The sequence below is a fragment of the Aedes aegypti genome, chromosome 1 (genome assembly GCF_002204515.2).
Source record: "Aedes aegypti strain LVP_AGWG chromosome 1, AaegL5.0 Primary Assembly, whole genome shotgun sequence".
In the NCBI taxonomy this organism is placed as follows: Eukaryota; Metazoa; Arthropoda; class Insecta; order Diptera; family Culicidae; genus Aedes; species Aedes aegypti.
The window spans coordinates 271,893,659-271,908,453 of NC_035107.1; the positions used below are offsets into that span (position 1 = coordinate 271,893,659).

General features: G+C 42.0%; 1 protein-coding gene across 8 annotated transcripts in view; it reads right to left on the bottom strand.

Moving 5' to 3' along the window:
- The window catches only part of LOC5576397 (E3 ubiquitin-protein ligase RNF19B), a 224,454-nt gene that overhangs the window by 95,907 nt on the left and 113,752 nt on the right, over positions 1-14,795 (bottom strand). For 7 of the 8 annotated variants that reach the window (XM_021837831.1, XM_021837828.1, XM_021837827.1 and 4 more), the window contains one exon: positions 9,626-10,286. In XM_021837831.1, coding sequence (XP_021693523.1) covers positions 9,626-10,286 — 661 coding nt within the window. The remainder of the gene's footprint in view (positions 1-9,625; positions 10,287-14,795) is intronic. The other variant, XM_021837832.1, reaches the window with a different exon arrangement.

Consider the following 14,795-nt stretch of genomic DNA (forward strand, 5'->3'; position numbering starts at 1 on the left):
TTATTAACTTATTGCTAACTTTTGATGTTGTAGTATTGATATTTTTTCCCTGACCTCAAGTGAAATTCTCTGACTTTCCAGGTCAAAAATTGAATTCCCTGATATTTCCTGACTTTCCAGGTTTTCCAGGTAGTCGACACGCTAAAATATCGGCAGTGAAGTGGCGTGAGTGAGAGATCTTTTCTTCTTCTTCTTACTGACATTAGATTTTCATTGGGACTAAGCCTGCTTATCAGCTCAGTGTTTTACAGACACCATTACAGTCATTAACTGAGAGCTTCCACAGACGAAGTAGCCATTTGACATTCGTTTAACATTCTAGGATCCGTCATCATCGTCATCATCGGAACTTCAAAAGCAATTTTTCTGTTCAAAACTAAAAATTATTCGATGAAAATGTGTTTCGGTTGTAGAATAGAATACAGTTAACACATTTTCGTGTAAATTTGCTTGATTTTGAACGAGAAAATTGTCAAATTTACAATTATTTGAATGATGTTCTAAAAATAATACATACATGCAGCAAATTCTTATGAATACCATTTTTTTAAAAACTATATATTGGAGAAATTCAAACAGAAGCTCTATTAGCTAATCCGTACGCAAGGATTATTTTATTCTTTAGAATCCTGTCTAGAATACAAAGTCTGTACGAACTGCCATGAATTCCATAAACTTTCTTGAAGATTCATCAGTTTTCGATGGTTTCTCCAAATTCGGAACTTGTTTTGTTCTGCAATCTAATTCTAATACTTACAGTATTTATAACAATCCTATTCATGCGTTCAACATTTATTGTATAGTACACAGAAATAAATTTCTGGAGAAATTCGTTAGGGATGTATATTTCAGGTATTTCCTGAATTCTTCCAGTAAATTTTAAACACAATCCTTCTGGTATTTAATTTGATCGTTCCTTTTCAATTACTGTGGTACATTTAGTTGGCAAAATGTATTGTAGATACAAAGACCGCCAGCTAAGGGTTTCGTACTTAGCTGATATTGCTACCTGGGTACTGTTGTCCTTCTGACGTCAGCTAGAGTGAGGGGGCAAGTCCCGAGCCTAAGAGGTGCGGCTCGAACAGCATCTTTTCTGGCATTCAACGGCAGAGTAAATACCTCAGAGTTGTCTCAAATTCCGAACATGACTCATATTCAAAACAGAAGTGATTTCAAAAGTGAATATTGATATTCTTACAACTTTTAAATGTAGAGGACTTGAATCATAGAAGAACTTATCACCCTGATATGAAATTTGATTGGTTTTCTTGGAAAATTGACAGTGTTCGAAATTTGAGACAAAACGGTGTGAAATGCTTTATCATGCCAGCTGCACTTAAGATGGTAGCCCTATCAACGCGATGTAGGTAGCGCGACCCCGGTAAGATATTATACCAAATCTTCAACTTATCAAGAAAAATGGAGAAAGAAGAGATAGAGAACGATGTTTTCGATAACCGACCTGACAACGCAATAAGGACTATGAATGGAAACCTGGCACCTGGAATGTCAGGACGTATAGTGAATTCGGACGAGACTGCAAAAGTTTGGAATGGGCATGGCCTTGGTCTGGAGAACGTGAATTCCGGACGGTCGATCCCATCGCCAACACAAAGTTCAAATATAACACCTACCACAGCGGCGGTGATAAGGCAGAGTCAGTTTCATAGTGATCGAGAAGCCGATGAAACGTGTTATGAAGAGGAAACTGATTAGCGAGCGAATCTGCGTACTGAAAATACGGGGCGAATTCTTAAACTTCCTTCTTGACATTACGTCCTCACTTGGACAGAGCCTGCTTCTCAGCTTAGTGTTCAATGAGCATTTCCCACAATTATTAACTGAGAAATTTCTTTCCCAAAATTGCCATTTTCGCATCCATATATCGTGTGGTACGATGATACTCTACGCCCCAGAAACGGTTGGTTTGACGAGGCGTACCAGAGGGTGACGGAAGAACGTTGCCAGTTGTTGGATGATAGTGTCTGGTACCAGGCTGAACAGAGAGCGGTAAAATGAAGCAAGATCAGCCGAAAAACAAATCCATAGCAGCAAGAAAAAAGAGTATGATAAAAATGCGAAAAAGACTGTATGCGATGAAGACAACGCAGATAATTGCAGCTGCGAGAAGGGTCCCTGTAGGGTGCTCTGTACGGCCACGAATCTTGGACATTGAAAGAGGTCCACCGGAGAGCTTTTGAGGTCTTCGTAGGTAAAGTAGTGCGAACAATACTCGGCGGTAAATTGGACAATGACATCTAGCGGCGTCGCATGAATCACTAGTTATACCAAGTCTTTAGAGAAATGGATATTGTTAAGCGTGTGAAACACGGCAGGCTGCGGTGGGCTGGGAATGTAGCTCGCATGTCGGAGGAATATCAATATCAGTGGCAGACCGCGTACCAGATGGCTTTTTGCATTGAATTATAATCACAGATTTTGCGAGCGTAGAAAGCTCGTTTTCTTGCTACTGTCAAGTATTAGTAAAGCTCTAAGGCATTTCGAATTAACCTTTTTATATTGTTCAAAAAAAAAGTCATCTGTAGGACTTAAAATGAGATTTGTACGGTATTATTTGTGGTGAGCTATATCAGTTAGAAGCATATTAATCTAGATGCCCTGGTTCAGTTACTAACGCCCAAGAGAAAGGATTGACGGATTCATAAGTGATAATAGTGATCAATATAAAATCCATAAAATACATTCCTAAACACACAAGTACATAAAACATACTTTCCATCAAATCGAAAATTCAATTATTGCTAAAATTCTCCCAGAACACCCTTGAGTATAAATTTCTGAATCTGCAAGTTTACACCCAAACAAGCTCTGTAGAACATTTCTATCATATTTTGAATTCAAAGACATTTCCAGTAATTCTTTGAACAAAGATCTTCAAATGTTCGGATAAGGTTTACTGTTCGAGTAGGTTATATAAATTGTTTTGTTTATCTGTATCTTTAGCTCTAAAATCGTAACTCGACGATTTATAACAAAGTTTCCCGTCGTTAAAGCTTGTTGATATATTGAATACCTTTTTCAGAATATCCAAGAAAGATCTTTAAATCTACAAGAACATTCAGTGAATTTCGAAAATTTCATACTGTAGGTTTAGCATGTTTGATTGAGTTTATATAAGTATAAACGAAGGCTTACATCCTGCTCAAACAGAATTTGAAACAATCGTTGAATTAAAAATCTTATAGATTGTTTTTGCATCATTCTGCTTGAGTATACAATAGGATGCAACTTATTTTTCGAAAGATTTCGAAACCAAAAATTTGTGTGCTCTTCTGAATTTAAATCACATAAAAAGAGAAACCTCAAATTTCAAGCCAGATTGTGAGATTGTGAGATGTGTGAGATTGTGAGGTGGCACAGGCGACTTGATTGTGAGGTGGCACAGGCGACTTGAAGGTGTATTTTCAAGTTGTAAAATATGACCTTTGTCTAAAATCAAGACTAATCTTAATTAATAATAGTTTCCTCCAGATATTTCATAATTTTACAAAAACAAAACATCCTTACATATAATTTGCAATTGGATTAGATGGACAAATTGATGTGAAGATTTGCGAAAAAGTTACACGTCTTCTCAGTGAGAATCGAACTCACGACTCCCCGATCTCTAGTTGGGGCGCGTTAATCACTACGCCATGAGAGGACTCATGAACGCAGAAGTTAACCTGAATTCGATTTCAGCTCAATAATCACGTGGTCCTCTTTCGCAAAGTGCACCTCTTTCGGAAGAATTAGATGCCCATCCAAACACAACGCTTTCTATATATATCCAATGCCTAGCCCGAGAGCGCATTGTTTTTTAGGTATAGGAATAGCACACTACACTAGCCAGCAACTGCGCTGGCTGAGGTTTCTATTGTGTGGGCTTCCAATGGGTCGCGACGTTCTCAAACGACCGGTTACGGAACATGAGTCCGTTGCTCGATAAATACTTGTTTTAATTATGAATCGTGGTTTACGGCCAACCAGCCGAGTGGAAGTTTAACAACTACCGAAAAGCTAAACATTACATATAATTTGCAATTGGATTAGATGGACAAATTGATGTGAAGATTTGCGAAAAAGTTACACGTCTTCTCAGTGAGAATCGAACTCACGACTCCCCGATCTCTAGTTGGGGCGCGTTAACCACTACGCCATGAGAGGACTCATGAACGCAGAAGTTAACCTGAATTCGATTTCAGCTCAATAATCACGTGGTCCTCTTTCGCAAAGTGCACCTCTTTCGGAAGAATTAGATGCCCATCCAAACACAACGCTTTCTATATATATCCAATGCCTAGCCCGAGAGCGCATTGTTTTTTAGGTATAGGAATAGCACACTACACTAGCCAGCAACTGCGCTGGCTGAGGTTTCTATTGTGTGGGCTTCCAATGGGTCGCGACGTTCTCAAACGACCGGTTACGGAACATGAGTCCGTTGCTCGATAAATACTTGTTTTAATTATGAATCGTGGTTTACGGCCAACCAGCCGAGTGGAAGTTTAACAACTACCGAAAAGCTAAACATTACATATAATTTGCAATTGGATTAGATGGACAAATTGATGTGAAGATTTGCGAAAAAGTTACACGTCTTCTCAGTGAGAATCGAACTCACGACTCCCCGATCTCTAGTTGGGGCGCGTTAACCACTACGCCATGAGAGGACTCATGAACGCAGAAGTTAACCTGAATTCGATTTCAGCTCAATAATCACGTGGTCCTCTTTCGCAAAGTGCACCTCTTTCGGAAGAATTAGATGCCCATCCAAACACAACGCTTTCTATATATATCCAATGCCTAGCCCGAGAGCGCATTGTTTTTTAGGTATAGGAATAGCACACTACACTAGCCAGCAACTGCGCTGGCTGAGGTTTCTATTGTGTGGGCTTCCAATGGGTCGCGACGTTCTCAAACGACCGGTTACGGAACATGAGTCCGTTGCTCGATAAATACTTGTTTTAATTATGAATCGTGGTTTACGGCCAACCAGCCGAGTGGAAGTTTAACAACTACCGAAAAGCTAAACATTACATATAATTTGCAATTGGATTAGATGGACAAATTGATGTGAAGATTTGCGAAAAAGTTACACGTCTTCTCAGTGAGAATCGAACTCACGACTCCCCGATCTCTAGTTGGGGCGCGTTAACCACTACGCCATGAGAGGACTCATGAACGCAGAAGTTAACCTGAATTCGATTTCAGCTCAATAATCACGTGGTCCTCTTTCGCAAAGTGCACCTCTTTCGGAAGAATTAGATGCCCATCCAAACACAACGCTTTCTATATATATCCAATGCCTAGCCCGAGAGCGCATTGTTTTTTAGGTATAGGAATAGCACACTACACTAGCCAGCAACTGCGCTGGCTGAGGTTTCTATTGTGTGGGCTTCCAATGGGTCGCGACGTTCTCAAACGACCGGTTACGGAACATGAGTCCGTTGCTCGATAAATACTTGTTTTAATTATGAATCGTGGTTTACGGCCAACCAGCCGAGTGGAAGTTTAACAACTACCGAAAAGCTAAACATTACATATAATTTGCAATTGGATTAGATGGACAAATTGATGTGAAGATTTGCGAAAAAGTTACACGTCTTCTCAGTGAGAATCGAACTCACGACTCCCCGATCTCTAGTTGGGGCGCGTTAACCACTACGCCATGAGAGGACTCATGAACGCAGAAGTTAACCTATTCCTATACCTAAAAAACAATGCGCTCTCGGGCTAGGCATTGGATATATATAGAAAGCGTTGTGTTTGGATGGGCATCTAATTCTTCCGAAAGAGGTGCACTTTGCGAAAGAGGACCACGTGATTATTGAGCTGAAATCGAATTCAGGTTAACTTCTGCGTTCATGAGTCCTCTCATGGCGTAGTGGTTAACGCGCCCCAACTAGAGATCGGGGAGTCGTGAGTTCGATTCTCACTGAGAAGACGTGTAACTTTTTCGCAAATCTTCACATCAATTTGTCCATCTAATCCAATTGCAAATTATATGTAATGTTTAGCTTTTCGGTAGTTGTTAAACTTCCACTCGGCTGGTTGGCCGTAAACCACGATTCATAATTAAAACAAGTATTTATCGAGCAACGGACTCATGTTCCGTAACCGGTCGTTTGAGAACGTCGCGACCCATTGGAAGCCCACACAATAGAAACCTCAGCCAGCGCAGTTGCTGGCTAGTGTAGTGTGCTATTCCTATACCTAAAAAACAATGCGCTCTCGGGCTAGGCATTGGATATATATAGAAAGCGTTGTGTTTGGATGGGCATCTAATTCTTCCGAAAGAGGTGCACTTTGCGAAAGAGGACCACGTGATTATTGAGCTGAAATCGAATTCAGGTTAACTTCTGCGTTCATGAGTCCTCTCATGGCGTAGTGGTTAACGCGCCCCAACTAGAGATCGGGGAGTCGTGAGTTCGATTCTCACTGAGAAGACGTGTAACTTTTTCGCAAATCTTCACATCAATTTGTCCATCTAATCCAATTGCAAATTATATGTAATGTTTAGCTTTTCGGTAGTTGTTAAACTTCCACTCGACTGGTTGGCCGTAAACCACGATTCATAATTAAAACAAGTATTTATCGAGCAACGGACTCATGTTCCGTAACCGGTCGTTTGAGAACGTCGCGACCCATTGGAAGCCCACACAATAGAAACCTCAGCCAGCGCAGTTGCTGGCTAGTGTAGTGTGCTATTCCTATACCTAAAAAACAATGCGCTCTCGGGCTAGGCATTGGATATATATAGAAAGCGTTGTGTTTGGATGGGCATCTAATTCTTCCGAAAGAGGTGCACTTTGCGAAAGAGGACCACGTGATTATTGAGCTGAAATCGAATTCAGGTTAACTTCTGCGTTCATGAGTCCTCTCATGGCGTAGTGGTTAACGCGCCCCAACTAGAGATCGGGGAGTCGTGAGTTCGATTCTCACTGAGAAGACGTGTAACTTTTTCGCAAATCTTCACATCAATTTGTCCATCTAATCCAATTGCAAATTATATGTAATGTTTAGCTTTTCGGTAGTTGTTAAACTTCCACTCGGCTGGTTGGCCGTAAACCACGATTCATAATTAAAACAAGTATTTATCGAGCAACGGACTCATGTTCCGTAACCGGTCGTTTGAGAACGTCGCGACCCATTGGAAGCCCACACAATAGAAACCTCAGCCAGCGCAGTTGCTGGCTAGTGTAGTGTGCTATTCCTATACCTAAAAAACAATGCGCTCTCGGGCTAGGCATTGGATATATATAGAAAGCGTTGTGTTTGGATGGGCATCTAATTCTTCCGAAAGAGGTGCACTTTGCGAAAGAGGACCACGTGATTATTGAGCTGAAATCGAATTCAGGTTAACTTCTGCGTTCATGAGTCCTCTCATGGCGTAGTGGTTAACGCGCCCCAACTAGAGATCGGGGAGTCGTGAGTTCGATTCTCACTGAGAAGACGTGTAACTTTTTCGCAAATCTTCACATCAATTTGTCCATCTAATCCAATTGCAAATTATATGTAATGTTTAGCTTTTCGGTAGTTGTTAAACTTCCACTCGGCTGGTTGGCCGTAAACCACGATTCATAATTAAAACAAGTATTTATCGAGCAACGGACTCATGTTCCGTAACCGGTCGTTTGAGAACGTCGCGACCCATTGGAAGCCCACACAATAGAAACCTCAGCCAGCGCAGTTGCTGGCTAGTGTAGTGTGCTATTCCTATACCTAAAAAACAATGCGCTCTCGGGCTAGGCATTGGATATATATAGAAAGCGTTGTGTTTGGATGGGCATCTAATTCTTCCGAAAGAGGTGCACTTTGCGAAAGAGGACCACGTGATTATTGAGCTGAAATCGAATTCAGGTTAACTTCTGCGTTCATGAGTCCTCTCATGGCGTAGTGGTTAACGCGCCCCAACTAGAGATCGGGGAGTCGTGAGTTCGATTCTCACTGAGAAGACGTGTAACTTTTTCGCAAATCTTCACATCAATTTGTCCATCTAATCCAATTGCAAATTATATGTAATGTTTAGCTTTTCGGTAGTTGTTAAACTTCCACTCGGCTGGTTGGCCGTAAACCACGATTCATAATTAAAACAAGTATTTATCGAGCAACGGACTCATGTTCCGTAACCGGTCGTTTGAGAACGTCGCGACCCATTGGAAGCCCACACAATAGAAACCTCAGCCAGCGCAGTTGCTGGCTAGTGTAGTGTGCTATTCCTATACCTAAAAAACAATGCGCTCTCGGGCTAGGCATTGGATATATATAGAAAGCGTTGTGTTTGGATGGGCATCTAATTCTTCCGAAAGAGGTGCACTTTGCGAAAGAGGACCACGTGATTATTGAGCTGAAATCGAATTCAGGTTAACTTCTGCGTTCATGAGTCCTCTCATGGCGTAGTGGTTAACGCGCCCCAACTAGAGATCGGGGAGTCGTGAGTTCGATTCTCACTGAGAAGACGTGTAACTTTTTCGCAAATCTTCACATCAATTTGTCCATCTAATCCAATTGCAAATTATATGTAATGTTTAGCTTTTCGGTAGTTGTTAAACTTCCACTCGGCTGGTTGGCCGTAAACCACGATTCATAATTAAAACAAGTATTTATCGAGCAACGGACTCATGTTCCGTAACCGGTCGTTTGAGAACGTCGCGACCCATTGGAAGCCCACACAATAGAAACCTCAGCCAGCGCAGTTGCTGGCTAGTGTAGTGTGCTATTCCTATACCTAAAAAACAATGCGCTCTCGGGCTAGGCATTGGATATATATAGAAAGCGTTGTGTTTGGATGGGCATCTAATTCTTCCGAAAGAGGTGCACTTTGCGAAAGAGGACCACGTGATTATTGAGCTGAAATCGAATTCAGGTTAACTTCTGCGTTCATGAGTCCTCTCATGGCGTAGTGGTTAACGCGCCCCAACTAGAGATCGGGGAGTCGTGAGTTCGATTCTCACTGAGAAGACGTGTAACTTTTTCGCAAATCTTCACATCAATTTGTCCATCTAATCCAATTGCAAATTATATGTAATGTTTAGCTTTTCGGTAGTTGTTAAACTTCCACTCGGCTGGTTGGCCGTAAACCACGATTCATAATTAAAACAAGTAAAACATCCTTGTTTGACCATAAATTCATGAATATTCAACCAATTCAAATCTTTTTACATGCGTTTGGTGCTAATTTATTTGTTTTTAACACATTTATTATTGACTTTGTTATTGAACAAAAACTAGTAAAAAACAACAAACTTCAATTTTGATTTTTGACAAATTTGATGTTTTGCAAACTATAAATTTAACTATGAAAAGAATAATGCTAAGAGTTGCACCACCTCTCAATCTCAATATTTTTGATTTAAAATTTGAAGTTTCTCTTTTTATGTGATTTGAATTAAGAAAAGCACACGAATATTTGTTTTTGAGAACTTTTGAAAAATAGGCCGCCTCCTAGTATACACTTATGGATCACCATCGAAAGATCACGGGTTAGTGATTATATTGATGATATTTCATCTATAGAATGAATGATAGACTACAGGTTTAGTACATCCCCAAAAGAAGCAGACATTCACAAGAGAACAAAACAAAACGGCAAACTGAAAACGTAATACGATCAACAACTCCTTACTATGGTGTGAACCATGACTTATACTACCGGACGGTGCCCTGGTTGGACTCTGGCGGGACGCTCGGGCCGCGTCGCACGTCTGATCCGGGTGCCACTCGGCCTTGCAGTGGTAGCAGAACTGCACGTCGCACCCCGGCCTTTCGCAGCGTATCCGCGGACAGGAAGCACACCCACTGGCAACGACGGCATAGCTGCAGTCCGGGCCTGGACACCACCGCGAGTCCGGATCCGCCAGTAGCACCCGCCGCACCATGAAGTCTTCGTATTTGGTTATGGCAGCGGGGAACGCTTTCAGCAGCGTTTGGATGTCGGTCGGATGCATCGATTCCGGACACTGGGGACAGCTGATGTCGGTACGGCTTTCACTGATTTCGATCATCAGGTAGTTCTCCAGACAGCCCCGGCAGGCATAGTGTTTGCAGTTGAGCAACGCGAAAAACTCGTCGCCAGCGGGCAGATTGTCGTAGCAGAGGGGACATTCCTCCGGCGATTTGTGGGTCGTTGTTCCGGAAGCTGCACCGGATCCGGACCCGGCTGTACTCTTGCTGTGCAGACTATTGGACGACTTATGACTATTTGGCGTGAGTTTTGAGGTGGAGGTGCCTCGGTCCAGGTTGCCCGGAGAGTTGGCCGAATGTTGCGAAGTGGAATCCAGATTGTGCTGCAATTGGAGAAAAAGAGGAAAGATTGAACGTTAGAACAACAGGTCAAAAAACAATAGAATGTTATATCTTTTATCGACCGATACAACTGAAGCACGTCATCGTTAATTTGATTGTGCTACTTTTCCCCGAATGTCGTTTCCCCGAATATCGTTTCCCCGAATGACCCTTTTCCCCCCAAATGCCATTTCCCCGAATGAACCGTTTCCCCGAAAATTGCTGCAGTTTAAATAGGTGTTAAAAATGTCTTCAGTGGCTTGATGGTGAACTAGAAAGAACGATGAGCAATTAAAAGAAGGAGGTATTTTGTTATTCTCGGCGATACACATGTTGGCAAAAATGCTGAGAACGGTAAAACTCTAAAGAACCGCACAATCCAAGAAAGAAGGGTGCATATTACATGACCATGTCGTTCACCACCCTGAAATGTATTAAGTTACGACAATTATGAGTGCAAAAAACTTTTCAGGGAAGTGGGCTGTTCGGGGAAACGGGACATTCGGGGAACTGGTACTCGGGGAACTGGTGCTCGGGGAACTGGCGTTCGGGGAAACGACATTCGGGGAACTGACATTCGGGAAAAAGTGATATTGGTAAACAACATGATTTGTCGGAGTGTCTGAACTATTTTTGACTGTTTTGTTCTTTTCGTCTATGGGAGCTTTTGTCAGCTAAATTATTTAAAAATTATCAGTGAGATCCACATTCATGACAGTTTTTGGCTTATTATTCCATGAAATATCTAATGATTAAGACTAACAAGGCCAATTTGTTCAATACTCAATCACCGCTGATTTTCAGTCTCAAGCTACTAATTGCCCTGACAACCCACGCTCAAGTTATTCGACAGGATAAACTCTGTCGAGGTTGTTGCTCGTTGGCGGCACCGGCGGCGGCCAACAACACCAAATACCGTTGATTGGACGTGTACCACTAGAACTTAGTGCTAGCCGGCTGCCAACCCCAACAAATGGACAACAAAGTCAAGAACGCTCAATGTAAACAATCGAACGCGATGGCACCAGTCGAGTCAAGTCAGTCAGTGCACCACTGGTTGTGCCCGGTGAATGAATTTAAATATAGATAGAAAAGCGATAGACTCGAGTGCGTTATTTGCTATTGAATATCTAAACGCCAGCAGTGGCAGGGCAGCGCACAGTGATTCCATTTGTTTTACGGATCGGTCATAAATCATCTTATTCAATATTTGATGAAAAATACAATCAGAAATTGCTAACTTATTCATGTTTTGATTATAAAAAAAACCGCATCTATGTTGTTGTCATTGATATCACTTTAATCATTTTTTTCAGGATTGCATTTCGGATTTAGTTACATTTGACCTTATGCACAATAGGACGAATGAACAAATTAGTTACTGTTCCTAGTTTTTTTTTAATTACGTCAAAGTGTCAATTATTTTTTTGCGCTTTTTATGTTTGAACGAATATATTATATTCCACTAATCAAATATCTTTTCCATGATAATTGTGGGGTTGCAGAGGTATACTCGGTCTCTAGTAACAGGGTCTCTAGGTTGTCTAACAATCATTCCCTCTATTTGTGCACATTGTAAGATAATTACAGGCCCCATTCTTGCAATCTCTTGGCTCATACTGATGCATCTGTAAGATAATAGCATCGGTTTTGGCCATCCTAAGAGAAAATGTCTTTAAAAATATATGGGAAGCCTTATTTATATTGCAAATATGTGAAAATCTAGCTTTCAATCCATATTATGTTTGAAACATATCGGAACTGAGCTGAGAGATGTAGTTCCCGTTCCTAAATTTGCCAATCACATTGATTTCTTATGAGAGTTGCCACATTAGGAGTACTCGGGCCAGATTAGATGTATGAGAGTTGAAATTATAAGGAAAATTAATTATTTTCTTGGGTTTTGAACCAATTTGGACGAGTAAATGAATGTGACGACTGGCGTATGGCCAAATCCGGTGCATCTACCTTAATGTTTTAAATAAAACTTTGCTGGATTTGCTGTATTTGAAGGAATTTTTTCTCCGAATTTTTCAAGTGATAATAATGACAATAGCCTAGAGAGTGTTTTTGATAGTCTAAACATAATAAATTTGACAATTTCTGATGATATTTTTCTTCAGATATTGTATAAATAGATCTATTCCCGCTTCGTAGAAACAATGGAACCACTGTGCAGCGCCGTCAAACGCGTCCAGCACAAATAGTGAGTGCGTTTTCAATGAAGTCGGCGGCGCCGAGGTGGAAACGGGGCTAAGCTTGCGTGCGATCGATTTCTGAGAGTGCTAGATTGATTGTCACAGACCGGCACCACACGGGGTGACAATGAATCACTCTAAAGCAACTACTATGGCGGGGAAGGACGGGCGACGACCAAACCCCAACTCAAGTGGTTTGTTTTTGTTTTGTTTCTTGAGTGAAGAGCGCCATTAGGAGAACGACGATAGAGAATACCCTGAAGTTCGGTCGAAAAGTGCGCCGAACGGTAATTGTGAATAACTTGGTGTCAAGCTCAAGGCAATTAATGTGGATCAATTCAAGCTAATGGTTCAATTAATTACGCGGTTGTCGATACGTTTTGTAGACCGAACGAGCGAGCCGGCTGTCATGAGGGCGTCAAAATTGATTTGTGTTGCATGTTTTGTGTTTGATAATATTTATGGGCTCGGCCCAGCAGTTCTGAGAATTGACTTCAATTATAGTTGTTTCCACAGTTAGAAATCAGACTAACCAGCATGAATATGTCGGGCACTATCCACCATGATCCAGAAACATGGTTTGGAACGATGATATCTCAAATCTAGATGTTGTAAAGGTCAAGCAGTGGCGCTAGTGGAAATGCATATTGCGTCGTAGATAGCGGCGTTGTACTATTCAAAGGGGTTTCTTTAGCGTAGTTCATGGTGTCCCAGCTGTTAAGTCTTTAGAGAGGGAGTTGTTTCATACATGCTTAACTTATTTCTAGAATATCTTCCAAAGGTTTCTACAGAATTTCTCCAGAGAAAATCCACAAAGGTTCAATCTGAAGTTTTTGACAGAAATAGCTTAATTATTTTTTCAATAAAATCTGCAAAAAATCCTCCGCCTAATCGTGTGGATTCCTTAGGAATTTCTCCAGCATTTCATCTAAGTAATAATGCAGTTTACAAAATGAGTCGACAATCAGGTAGGAGCGACCAACACAGCTGGAAAAATGGAGACAGAAGAAGAAACGAACGTTAATTTCAGCAATCGACCTGGCAACGAAATAAGGACTATGATTGGAAACTCGGTACCTGGAAAGTCAGGACCTTAAATGAACCAGGACGAGTGAGCCTTTTGGCTCGTGAATTGCAAAAAGTTGGCGTGTGCGTGGCTGCTATTCAGGAAGTGCGTTGGCTAAGATCTGGAGAACTTGAATTCAGAACGGTAGACCCCGTCGCTAATACCACATTCAAATACAAAATCTACCACAGCGGTGGCGATAAAGCTGAACACGGAGTCGGTTTCATAGTGATCGGGAAGCAGATGAAGCGCGTTATTAGGTGGAGGCCGATCAACGAGCGGATCTTCGTATTGAGGATTCGGGGCAAGTTCTTCAACTACAGCCTGATTAACGTCTATGCAAACACGATTGCAATTAACAACAAACCCGATGACGTGAAGGACGCGCTTTACGAATGTCGCAACAAGACCTATGGAGAATGGCCAAAACACGACGTGAAAATTGTCATCGGCGACGTTAATGCGCAGATCGGAAGAGAGGACTTCTTCCGCCCTATCATTGGTACAGAGAGCCTTCACTCTGTTACCAACGACAACGGCCTACGTTTAGTGAACTTTGCTGCCACCAGGGGGATGGTCATCAGTAGCACCTACTTTGTACGTAAGGTTATCCGCAAGCACACCTGGCAACACCCAAATGGCGAACTTTGCAACCAAATCGACCATGTTCTGGTAGACGGCCGACATTCTTCCGATGTCATCGATGTTAGAACTTTCAGGGGTCCTAATATCGACTCAGACCACTATCTCGTTGTAAGCAAAATTCGAGCGCGATCATCAACCGTTTCAAGTTCTAGGAATCGGCAATCGTTGCGTTTCAATATTCAACGCCAGTCAGCGGATGGTGTAGCAGCGGACTACCATCAAAAGCTTGACGAGCGGATTAGCGAAATCAACGAAAGCGTCAACCTTAGCGATCTGTGGGAAGCAGTCCATGGAGCGGTGTACACAGTAGCGTGAGAAGTGGTAGGTACTGCTCAATGAAGACCAAGGAATTGCTGGTTCAACGAGGAGTGCCAGAGATTGACGAACGAGAAGAACTTGGCTATAAGCCGGATGCTGGTGTCTGGTACCCGTCAGAGCAGAGAGCGGTACAAGGAAGCAAGGGCAGCCGAAAAACGGATCGATGTCGACGTCATCGGGATTGACCGTCGGGCAGTGGAAGAGGCGTTCGTGCCTTTCAAGAGAGAGACAGCGAGGATCGGGCTCACGATCAACACCACAAAAACGAAGTACATGATAGCTGG